The following is a 12,783-nucleotide window of genomic DNA, read 5'->3' on the forward strand; positions in this document are numbered from 1 at the left end:
AGCCCTCCTGTCATCTACACTTCTCCCCAGCCCCTCAGAACTGCTCTCACCCACTCTGGACCTCTCCCCTTGGCCATCTTTTCACCCACTCGGATTTTACCAGCTTAGGAGAGTCCTAAGTTGCATGTTTTAAGATGGTGTCTGGTCCCATCACTTCATTGGAAGCAATGATGTTGAAGCTGAAACTCCAATCCTTTGGCCACCTGATGCGAAGAGCTGACTCATTTGAAAAGACCCTACTGCTGGGAAAGACTGGGGGCAGGAGGAGAAGGAGACGACAGAGGATGAGATGGTTGGATGGCATCACCAACTCAATGGACATGAGTTTGAGTAAATTCCGGGACTTGGTGTTGGACAGGGAGGCCTGGCGTGCTGCAGTCCATGGGGTCACAAAGAGCCGGACACAACTGAGCAAGAACTGAACTGATACTTGGGGATGCATTTAGGGTTCAGATCTGTTTTCAAGTCTTAGGATCTAAAATATATTTCTTAGGACCTAAGTGTGAAGAGGAATGAAACCATCCCTACATTCTAAGCTTATGGAGGAGTGAGGACCATGCTCTAAGATAGGGCATAGTCCTTTTGGTGATATGGATGAGGATGCTAATGAACATGTTTTACTGATAAAGTGCAGACAGACCGTGAGCAAAGCTTCCCCTGCACTGGGGACAGATGACTCGAGCCACTGGTTGGGTGTACAAAGTCATCTAGAAAGTGCTGTCAACTGTGCAGGCGTTTATTTCTTTAAAGAGAAAACTGGTTTCTGGCACTAGGTGTTTTCTCAGTTGTTGCTGTCCTCACGGTCCTGTTTTGTTGCTCCACTAGAGGGCAGAGAAGGGACGAGAAGGGACCAAGGTCCAGAGGGCCAGCTGGGTGGTTTCCTGTCTTATTAGCACTCCCTCTGCCCTGCAGAAAAGTTAAAGAAGAGAAGGAGACCTGTCCGGCACAATTGGAACCACTGGGCTTTGACCTGTGAGCAGCAGGTGGTTTTTTCATTTTCTTTGGATGAATACCCAGGAATGGAATCGCTGGATCTAATGGTAGTTCTGCTTTGATTTTTCGAGGAACTTGGTACTGTTTTCCACAGGGCTGCTCCACCTTACATTCTCACCGACAGTGTGCTAGGGCTCCCTTTTCTCCACATCCTCTCCAACACTTGTTACATGTTTGTCTTTCTGATAATGTGACGCATGGGCTCCGTCGCTCAGTGGTGTCTGACTCTTGGCGACCCCTTGGACTGTAGCCTGCCAGGCTCCTCTGTTCATGGTCTTTTCCAGGCAAGAATGCTGGAGTGGGTTGCTTTTTCCTACTGCAGGGGATCTTCCCCACCCAGGGTTCGAACCTGTGTCTCTTGTGTCTCATGCATTGACAGGTGGATCGTTTACCACTGTGCCACCTGGGAAGCCCTTTTTGATAATAGCTCTTCTAAAACAGCTGTGAGGTGATATCTCGTGGTGGTTTTGATCTCATGTGTCTCTGATGAGGGATGTTGAGCATCTTTTCATGTGCCTGTTGGCCATCTATATGCCTTCTTCGGAAAAATGTCTGTTCAGAACCTCTGCTCATTTAAAATTCAGATTGTTGGGTTTTTGCTGTTAGTTTGTACATGTTTTTTAATGCATTTTGGATATTAGCCCCTTATCAGATATATGATTAGCAAATATTTTCTGCCATTCATTAAATTGTTTCTTTATTTTGGTGATGGTTTCTATGCTAGACAGAAACTATTCAGTTTGATGTAATCCTACTAGTTTATTTTTGCCTTTGTTGCCTTTTGGTGTCAAGCAGAAAAAAAGTTGTCACCAAGACTGATGTCAAGGAGCTTACTACATATGTTTTCTTCTAGGAGTTTTGTGGTTTCAGGTCTTGCATTCAAGTCTTTAATCCATTTTGAATAAATTTTTTGTATAATGTAATAGTGGTTTCATCCTTTTGTATGTTGCTGTCCAGTTTAAGAAACATCACTTATTGAAGAGACTGTCCTTTCCCCACTGTATATTCTTGGCTCCTCTGTTGTGAATTAACTGACTATAAATACATGCATGGATTTATTTCTGGGCTCTCTATTTGGTTCCATTGATCTGTCTATTTTTATGCCAATACCATACAATTTGATTACTATATCTTTGTAATGTAATTTGAAATCAGGAAGCGTGAGCTTCCAATGTTGACCTTTCTCAAGATTGCTTTGGCTATTCAAAATCTTTGGGATTTAGTTTTATATTTTTAATATCTTTCATCGCTTTAGTGACCAGCTGTAGTAATTAATGTGGCTTCTCAAAAGTGCCTTGAATCTTTTAGAATGAGATCTGACAAGCATACCTTTACAAAAGGAATTTGATGGCTTTGCCACTTCATCAAACACCTGTAAGAAGGTGTAGAAAATGTCACCAAAATGGACCCTTTTATGCAAATGGACAAACAGTGTCAGCTTGTGGAAAGGTGAGAGGTTTCTGGGACTGGCGTCTTTTCCTGGGTTAGTCCTGGGGAAGATAAGAGTAACCACTGCCGCTTCTTAACAGACCGTGGCTTTTTCTAGACAATTCTTTGAGATTCAGGCTTTCAGTCTTTGAGATTCAGGAGGGCTGGTGTAGGCATTTTTAGACATGTGGATTCTTCCAGAACTCACATATCATACCAAATAGGTGATTCCTCCTTTCTACCTGAAAAAATGAAGCACAAAGCCTCTGATTTCTGCCATCTTTAAGCATTAAAGGGAACACTTTCTAAAATCTTAAAAGCATTGGTCACAAGAATTCTCTCAGTAACCTTTAAGATGTGTCTGATTAACTGACTAGTTTCAGTTAGAACAAAAAATATGAAATTGCCAGTCCCCTCCCTTCCTGACTCCGATCCAAACAACTTTCATAAGTTGGTCATCAAAACTAAAGTGTCTTTAAGGCAATAGACTTTCATCTGTGTAAATAGGTAGTTTTAGACCTTTGGTCTCTTTAAAACTTACAGACATTACAAAGAAAAATAAAGAGGGATTTTTTCTTTTTTTTTTAGTTTTCAGGAGGCTGCGTGTTTCTGAGTTGCTGTGTGGTGGCCAAGTTCTGTCTGACTTTTGCGACCCCATACAACTGTATGCAGCCCACCAGGCTCCTCTGTCCATGGGATTTCCCAGCAAGAATACTGGAGTGGGTTGCCATTTCCTCCTGCAGGGGATCTTCGACCCAGGGATTGAACTCATGTCTCCTACACTGGCAGGCACATTCTTTACCACTGAGCCACTAGGGGAAGACCTTGTTTCTAAATAATTATGCAAAAGAGCTAGAGACTTCTGGACCAATTGAATCTGAATACTTTTAGAGAAAATCAGAATTTCTTTTTCATGATCAGTTCTGCCTAGCACATGGGGTGACCCTACTCTTCCACTCTTCACACTTCCTCTTTCCTAAGTAGCTTACAAATCTTCAGTTGCTGTTTTCCTATCACGAGCAAAGTGTACACACATCAGCTGCTGATCTCAACTTGAGATGCATCAGTAAAGCCCCTACTGTTCGGGTCGCGACTATGTTTCAGTCAATTCAGTTCAGTTCAGTCCTCCCCTTCTCCTCCTGCCTTCATTCTTTCCCAGCATCAGGGTCTTTTCCGGTGAGTCGATTCTTTGAATCAGGTGGCCAAAGGAATGGAGTTTCAGCTTCAGCATCAGTCCTTCCAATGAATCTTCAGGCCTGATTTCCTATAGGATGGACTCTATGGGTGTATTTAAAGGGAAGGTGATGAACCAGAAAGTGCATCTCAGGACCACTCAGTTCAGTCGCTCAGTCGTGTCCGACTCTTTGCGACCCCATGAATCACAGCACGCCAGGCTTCCCCATCCATCACCAACTCCTGGAGTTTACTCAAACCCATGTCCATCGAGTCAGTGATGCCATCAAACCATCTCATCCTCTGTCATCCCCTTCTCCTCTTGCCCCCAATCCCTCCCAGCATTAGAGCCTTTTCCAGTGAGTCAACTCTTCGCATGAGGTGGCCAAAGTATTGGAGTTTTGGCTTCAGCATCAGTCCTTCCAGTGAACACCTAGGACTGATCTTTAGGATGGACTGGTTGGATCTCCTTGCAGTCCAAGGGACTCTCAAGACTCTTCTCCAACACCACAGTTCAAAAGCATCAATTTTTCGGTGCTCAGCTTTCTTCACAGTCCAAATCTCACATCCATACATGACCAGATGGACCTTTGTTGGCAATGTAATGTCTGCTTTTTAATATGCTATCTAAGTTGGTCATAACTTTCCTTCCAAGGAGTAAGTGTCTTTTAATTTCATGGCTGCAATCACCATCTGCAGTGATTTTGGAGCCAAAAAAAATGAAGTCTGACACTGTTTCCACTGTTTCCCCATCTATTTCCCATGAGGTGATGGGACCAGATGCCATGATCTTAGTTTTCTGAATGTTAAGCTTTAAGCCAACTTTTTCACTCTCCTCTTTCACTTTCATCAAGAGGCTTTTTAGTTCCTCTTCACTCTCTGCCATAAGGGTGGTGTCATCTGCATATCTGAGGTGATTGATATTTTTCCTGGCAATCTTGATTCCAGCTTGTGCTTCTTCCAGCCCAGCGTTTCTCATGATGTAGTCTGCATATAAGTTAACTAACCAGGGTGACAATATGCAACCTTGTACTCCTTTTCCTATTTGGAACCAGTCTGTTGTTCCATGTCCAGTTCTAACTGTTGCTTCCTGACCTGCATATAGGTTTCTCAAGAGGCAGGTCAGGTGGTCTGGTATTCCCATGTCTTTCAGAATTTTCCACAGTTTATTGTGATCCACACAGTCAAAGGCTTTGGCATGGTCAATAAAGCAGAAATAGATGTTTTTCTGGAGCTCGCTTGCTTTTTCGATCATCCAGCAGATATCAGGACCACTAGGGAGAGCCAGTTCTCTTGAACACATTCCATGGCTTGAAGCCAGAAAGCTCTTTTTTGAGAAGGCAGATTCTAGAAAACCTACTGGGAGGAAACAATAAAAAGAGCAGAATATCACAGCAGACCTCTTCATCCTCTTGAGAGGATGATCTGGGACTGTGCCTTCTTAGGCTTTGGCCAGATGGATCCTCAGATCGGTTTTACCAGATTAAGAAATTAGAGTAAAGTACATAGCCTGCAGAGTCACGTAGAAAGCTGTGTGAGGAGCTCGTCTGCTAGACTGTGTGGCCCTAAACAGTGATATGAAGGAATGAGCAAGCCTCCCCATATTTCAGGTCAAAGGGATCACTGTATCTGCAAGCCCACACAGAGGGGCTGTGGTCTTAGCTTGGCTGTTCGTCAACCTTGCAAATCCCTGGCAGTGAGGAGAGGCTCAGGGAGGAAGTTTCCAGAAATAGGCCACATGCTGCCTGCTTCAGGGTCCTTCTGCGTGACTGGCATGCGGTTGAGCCACTGAATCCTCTTAGGAAAAGTTTCAGGATTCCCATACGGAATCATCACCAGCTGTGTTAGTTTCCTATTGTTGTTGTAACATGACCACATGCTAGGTGGCTTTAACCAACTCAGATGTATTATTTGGCAGTTCCATTGGTCAAAAGTTTGACACACGTCTCCCCGGGCTAAAACTAAGGCACTGGTGGTACCTTCTGGACCTCCTTTCTGGAGGCTCGGGAGAGAATCCACATCTGTGCTTTTTCCAGTTTCTGCAGGTCTCCTGCCTTACTCTACTCAGGGACCCCTTCCTCCGTCTTCAAAGCCAGCAAGGTTCATCTCTCTGACCACTGTTCCCTAATCAAATTTTCCCTGACCGCAGCTGGAAAAGGTTCTCACTTTTAAGGATGGATATGATCAGAATCGGCCCACCTACTTGACAACTCAGGGAAACCTCCCCATCTCAAATTTATAACCTTATTGCCATTCACTGATTCTGAGTGTTAGGATGTGGACATCTTTGAGGGGTCATTATCCAGCTTACTGGAGCAGCAGTCTTTAAATTTATTCTTTCACATTCCACCATTGTCACCACAGGCCGTGGCTGGGATGACTTGTGGTCAAGCAGAGACCTACTTGGGTTTCCCTTGTGGCTCGGTGGTAAAGAATCTGCCTGCCAGTGCAGGAGACCCAGGCTCAGTCTCTGAACTGGGAAGATCTCCTGGAGAAGGAAATGACCAACCCACTCCAGTATTCTTGCCTGGGAAGTCCCGTAGATGGTGGATCCTAGCAGACTACAGTCCATGGGGCTGCAAAAGAGTCGGACATGACTTTGTGACTAATCAACAATAACGGCAACGACAGCAAAAGACCTACTTGGAAAGTCAGTTGGTGGTTATTTTCCTGCCTTTTTCTGCGGTTGCCCACTGGTCCTTAACCAGTGCCTTCTTGGACTCTGACATGAGAAAGGCAAGTCTAAAAAATCATTTTTCTACCGTAGGCAGTGGTCATGCTTTGTATTCAACACTTTCTGGTGTGTTCCAGTTCAGTTCAGTTACTCAGTCGTGTCCGACTCTTTGCGACCCCATGGACTGCAGCACGCCAGGCCTCCCTGTCCATCACCAGCTCCCAGAGTTTACTCAAACTCATGTCTGTTGACTCGGTGATGCCATCCAACCATCTCATCCTCTGTTATCTCCTTCTCCTCCCGCCTTCAATCTTTCCCAGCATCAGGCCCTTTTCCAGTGAGTCAGTTCTATGCATCAGGTGGCAAAAGTATTGGAGTTTCAGCTTCAAAATCAGTCCTTTCAATGAACACTCAGGACTGATCTCCTTTAGGATGGACTGGTGGGTTTATGGAAAGCTATTTATGGCAAAGAATAGGCATTTGGTTTTACTTGCCTTAAAAATCCCAGGCCCAAACTGTTTTGGCCACCTGACATGAAACATGCTGCAGGGACTGTGATGAGCTGGATTAGAGTAGATTCAACAAGGGTCTTTCAAGGAGCACCTGGGCTCTGCCTGCCCTGATGGAAGAAGGGCTTTGCAGCACAGCTTTGCAGGACTTGACTCCTCGGTTTTCTCAGGTCGATGCCAGCCCTGCATGGCTGTGTGTATCCAAGGAGGGAGACCTCTGTCCTTCATCGGGCAGAAATGGTTTGCACTCCGGTTTGCTTCACAGTTTGTGCTCCTCATGTGGGGCTGGGGCACACAGTGTCAAACCCATTGTCACGTTGACTTCTTGCAAAAGTTTTCTGGAGAGGGTTGTAGCGCACAGCCAGAGGTTTCTCCAACACCCCAGCCCACTTGGCCATCAAAGTTGCCCCCCCCAGGACTGTCCAGTGTCCCAGCACTGTTTGCCCTTTGCACTTTCCACTTGCTTCTGCTGTGTGTTTTTAAGATTTTATGTGTTTATGTAATCTTTGGCTGTGCTGGGTCTTTGTTGTCACACAGGCTTTTTCTCTGGTTATGATCCCTGGGTTTCTCATTGCGGTGACTTCTCTTGTTGTGGAGCATGGGCTCTAGGGTGTGAGGGCTTCAGGAATTGTGGCCCCTGGGCTCAATAGTTAGGATCCCCTCCTGGGTTCTAGAGCTCGGGTTCAGTAGTTGTTCATGGGCTTAGTTGCCCTGAGGCATGTGGGATCTTCCCAGACCAGGGATCGAATTCCCGCATTGGCAGACAGGTACCAGGAGCTACCAGGAAAGCCCTCTGCTGTGTGTTTCATAATGGGTTAATGCAAATCACCTTACTGAAAGGAGGTGGGGTAAGGGAAACAAGCAAATAACCCAGCCAGGGCCCTAGAGGCATTAATCCTAAAGAGGGGTCTTGCTGGAGCTGGAGAGAAAAAAGCTGGAAAGAAAGTGAGAGTGTTAGTTGCTCAGTTGTGTCTGACTCTTTATGATCCCATGGACTGTAGCCCACCAGTCTCCTCTGTCCAGGGGATTCTCCAGGCAGGAATACGGAGTGGGTTGTGATTTCTTTCTCCAGGGGATCTTGCCGACCCAGGGAGCTAGAGCCTCTCCATTTGGATATGAGCCAGTGTCCAGAATGGGATGAAGAGTGAAGAGGATGGACTCTAGATGACTCTTGGTTTCAAGGCCTGCTGTGTGACCTTGGACAGGTTATGCTAACCTTTCTGTATCTCAATTTTCACACCAGCAAATGGAGGTAGTAATAGTGTATGTATCTAATAGAGTTGCTCTCAGGATGTATTGAGTTAGTATCAGTAGAGTGTTTAGAACCAGGACTTGCAAAGAGTAAAGGCTTTGTGTTAGTTGCTATCATCATCACCATTACCATCACCACTGTCGTATCACACCACCGTCATCACCATCAACATCATCATTTCATAACACAGCTATTTTGTTGTAATGACATTGGCAAAAGACAGATTGGGAATCTGTGAATCTCTTAAGGCCTTTAGAAGATGCCTCTACTTACATGTCTTCTTTTTTACAATGAGAGATGGGTGCTGAATTCCAAGCTGCCACTTACTAATTATACTGATCTTTTCAGCCCCAGGGGCTTCCCTGGTAACTCAGATGGTAAAGAATCTGCCTGCAATGGGAGAGACCTGGATTTGATCCCTGGGTCAGGAAGATTCCCTGGAGAAGGGAATGCCAACCCACTCCAGTATCTTGCCTGGAGAAATCCCCAGACCAGGGGGTCACAAAGAGTTGGGCACGACTAAGTAATGAACACTTCAGCCCCAAATTCCCCAGGGGAGGTGAACACTCAGGTTTGTCAGGGTTTCTTCCAGCTGCTGACCCGGGGCGGGTGGTACCTAGAAGACTTTCCTGTTTGGGACAGATGTTTTTGCTGTTCTTTTTGACCCAAAGGGTCATATGGAGGATCAAAGCGAAACCGTGGCCTTTGCTGAGCTCAGTTTAAGGATTTAACGATGAGTGGGTGACGGTGTCTGGCTCCGCTGTGTGGTGCCCTTTAGTCTGGAGCGTCTGTCACACCCAGAGACAGGCTGTTCTGGGGTGGGTTTGCCACCTGAATTGCACTGCCTGTTTAAAATGGTTTTCATTGTTTTATTTCTTAGATCTGAGTGATAGGCCACCCACTTCCCTCTCTGTGTGCACCTGGTGGTTATGATTGTTAATCTTAAGAAACCACAGTTGTTTTTTTTTTTAAATCTCAACTCTTTACTGACGATTCTCAAATTAGGTAGGTCATCTTATAAGAAAAAAAAAGAAAAGAAATAAGCCCTCAATTAAGCAAGAATATTGAGAATAATTCAAGGTTTTCATCCTCTAATTTAAGAGGAAGGGACAGCACCTTTTGCTGGTGTCCAGTATCTCAGAGCCCCCTCAATTTTCTTCTTTTTTTTAAAGTACTTCACTAGGCCCAAGACCTGCTGGCACATTTTTTTAAAATAATTTTTTATTATTTTTTGGCCCCATCGGGTGGCATGCAGGGTCTTCCTCTCTCAACCAGGGGTCGAACCCACGCTCCCTGAAGCTGAAGCACTGAGTCTTAACCAATGGACTGCCAGGAAAGTTCCCCTCAGTTTGCTGAACCAAGCACCGTTAGAGGGAAATAGGAGGTTGATGCATAGTAATATGTCACGCTGTGGAAAGGTGAGTCTTAGCATCACCATGTGGGAGTGCTCTGATTTCATTTCAACTTGTTATTTACTCAGTTACCTGGAACTTCAAAGGCTAAACCTGACAGTCTGGAAGATACTAACTAAAATGCTCAACGAACGACTCTTCCAGGGGCTGAGGTTTAACGTAGGCTTAACTCAGTATCCAGGGTGTCCATGATGGAGGGCAGTTTTTTCAATGATCTGTTGATTTAATTACTTTTTAGTTTTATTTCTTAAATTTTTTTATTTTTTTATTTTTTTTTTTTTAAACGCAAGAAGGAAGTTTATTGCTAGCTCGAGCTAGGGCCCCCGCTGTGTCCAGCGCAGTGGCGCACAGGCTGAGAGCCCGGAGCCCGGTTTTCTACCCATATTTATAGAACATCCAATTTCAAACATAAGCAGGGGTCATTTAGCGAAGCGGATTGGTTACATGTTCGCGGGGGTCTTTTCATTGGTCAGACATTCGCGCGCGCGGGATCTTTCCGTAAACAAGTTCTGATTGGCTGTATCTGGGTGGCCTGATAGTCTCTGACTGGTTGTGTCTTGGTGACCTGATAGTCGCCTTAGTTGCCAGAGGAGGGTCTTTCCCTTCCCGCCTCTGTCTCCTATCATGGCGTTATGTTTGCTCTTCCTACATTCCGTTTGTTCTTCCTACATTCCCCCCTGTCTTTTGTTCATAAAGAGGAATCTTCCTCTTTTTCATTTTGGCCTACCGGCCGGTACTGTTGCCTCAGCATCATAATCTGGATAGTATTTAGCTGTGTCCTAATAAAAGTGATTAGTCTCCAATTGTAAGTATTAATATTAACAGTAAAAGTGGGCCCAGGAGGGTTGAGACTAAAGGAGTCAGCCAGGGCGACCAGGATCCAAACCATTCCCACCATCCCTGCTGGACTTCCCGTTCCCTTTTGCGCTGCGCCAGTCCTTCTCTTACTTTTGCCATGGATTCTCTTACGACTCCTGTGTGGTCAGCATAGAAACAACATTCTTCTCCCAGAGCCGCGCAGACCCCACCCTGCTGGAGAAAAACCAAGTCTAATCCTCTCCTATTCTGCAAGACCACCTCAGACAAGGAAGTCAGAGACTTCTCTAAGTGGCTGATTGATTCTTCTATGCGAGTTAGATCCTCATCTATAGCAGCTCGGAGGGAGGAAAACCCTTGGCCTTGCAGAGACAGTGAAGCTATTCCTGTTCCTGTCCCTGCCAGCCCAAGACTGAACAAGGCTGCCACGGTGATCGCACTGACTGGCTCTCTCTTTTGTCCCAGCATTTCCCGGTCCCAATGTGAGTACATAACCTCTTCAGAGTGGTATAAGATTTTTGGCATTACAGCAACCAGGACACAGAATTCTTGACTCTGGTTAAAAACCTTCACATTCAAACATGGGGTCAACCCAGTATGTGAACAGATCTACCATCCTCCAACCCCTGGTACAATCCAGTCCTCTCCTTGGAGGCTTAGATTACCCTTGGTCTGAGCACAAAGGGAAGCCTTGTCATGTGGTACTGTGCCTAGGCAAAGCCCTTGTCCCCATACCTCCTTCATCGTGAGGCCAACCTTACGTTCTTCCCATCGACATTGGGGTGGATTCTGGCCTGAAGACAAGTTGTAGGAGACGTTGAGGCCTACAGCCTCATAAAAAGGGGGGCGAAGATTATAGCACAGCCAGCAGGATTGGGTTGCATTAGGGTTGGTACGGTTTAAAGTCGCAAAGGCTGCATTCACCAAAGCCCATAGAGGATCTTGGGAGGCTGGACTAATGGTTACAGCCAGAGGGCTAGGGGCTTCTGTTGGGTTATTTCCAGGGCTTGGAGTGGAGGAGGGGTTAAATGTTTCCTGCGAGCTTGATCTAGAGGGGCTAGGCCCTGAGGCCCCTTTGGCTCCCGTTTCTGTTATGACTGTATTGGGACCCACACTATGTGTTTGCACTGGCTCAATAACCTGTCTTATGGTCAATAACCCACTCGGATAGGGACCGGGCCAACTCACGTGGAGTTGAAATCCCCAAATCAGTCCGGAGGTCCACTTGTTTTCTCTTTTTGCCCTTTCTTGGTTAAACTGTACCCGTATTTGAGGTGCCCTGCGGTCAGGGTCTCGGAAGGTAAAGTTCACCAAGTCTCGATTTCCCACATCCCACTTTCTGGGCCCATCGCATGAGGTTACACAACTCCAACTAGCGCAGTAAAAGCTTTCTACCTCCCCCCCCCCATGTCCTCCAATTTCCCTTGATGCCACCAGGACAGGCGTAAAACCCATCTGGCCACCAGAACCCATCCGTTCTGACCCACCCTGGCCCAGTATGAAAAAGTTGCCTGAGATCAAAGTACAGGTCTGGCCACCAAGTGTTAATGGGATGGATCTCCGAGGTCTGGTTGAGCACTTCGTGAGTCTGTCCGTCGCTGAGTTTCCAGGTAACCTTGACCGGCTGGTGGGGGTTGGTCTGGAGGCCGTGAGAAGTCGTCCCTGGATTGATGAGGGCTGCCATCAGCAAGAGAACTAGGAGGCTTCTCGGCGGGTGAGCTTCAATTGACGGATGAGTATTCGCCTTCCATTCTGTTTGTGCCTTATCTCGTTCCTCTGGCGTGGCCTGCCGCACGTGGTTGCAGTGAACCCAGGGTCCAATCCCGTCAACCTTGCTTAATGCCATTATTGTTTGCCGGAATTGTCCCAGAGCAGGGGGTGGCAGGCACTTTCCTTCAAAAATAGGATACACAGGAGGGGGTCTTCCATACAAAATTTCAAAGGGGGTAAGGTTCAGCTTATATGGGGTGTTACGTGCCCGGAAGAGTGCGAAGGGAAGGAGGGTCACCCAGTCCCCAGTCCCCGCCAGTCTCTATTGCCAACTTTGTCAGTGTTTCTTTTAGGGTCTGATTCATTCTCTCAACTTGTCCTGAGCTCTGGGGATTATATTCGCAATGTAACTTCTATTTCGTCCCCAGAGCTCGGGCCAGCCCTTGTACAATCTGGCTCACAAAGGCAGGTCCGTTATCAGAGCCCATAGTTACTGGTAGCCCGTACCTAGGCACTACTTTTTCCAGGATCTTTTTAGCAACTATTATGGCTGTCTCTCCCTTAGTGGGGAAAGCTTCCACCCACCCCGAGAAGGTATCTACCAGAACCAACAGATAGCGATACCCATACTTCCCTGGCCTTACCTCAGTAAAGTCTATCTCCCAGTGTTGCCCTGGCCCTTCCCCCCGGTACCTCGCTCCTAAGTGTTGCTTCTTCTCTGTTCTCATTAACTGGCACGCTTTACAGGCTTGAATTATCTCTCGTACAGTTGCCTTTTGTCGGTGGAACCTCAGGCAGGCCGTCTGGAGAAGTGTC

General features: G+C 46.4%; 1 protein-coding gene across 2 annotated transcripts in view; it reads left to right on the forward strand.

Moving 5' to 3' along the window:
* LOC110128169 (chloride intracellular channel protein 6) overlaps positions 1–12,783 on the forward strand; it is a 115,132-nt gene that overhangs the window by 72,662 nt on the left and 29,687 nt on the right. The window contains exon 1 of one of the 2 annotated variants that reach the window (XM_020878811.2): positions 8,558–9,447. The exons of the other annotated variant lie outside the window; for it this stretch is intronic. Within the exon in view, the coding sequence (XP_020734470.2) occupies positions 9,418–9,447 (30 nt within the window). The 5' untranslated portion in view covers positions 8,558–9,417. Of the gene's footprint in view, positions 1–8,557; positions 9,448–12,783 lie in introns of those variants that run through there. 2 annotated transcript variants of the gene reach the window in all.

This window comes from Odocoileus virginianus, chromosome 25 (genome assembly GCF_023699985.2).
Source record: "Odocoileus virginianus isolate 20LAN1187 ecotype Illinois chromosome 25, Ovbor_1.2, whole genome shotgun sequence".
Taxonomy (NCBI): domain Eukaryota; kingdom Metazoa; phylum Chordata; class Mammalia; order Artiodactyla; family Cervidae; genus Odocoileus; species Odocoileus virginianus.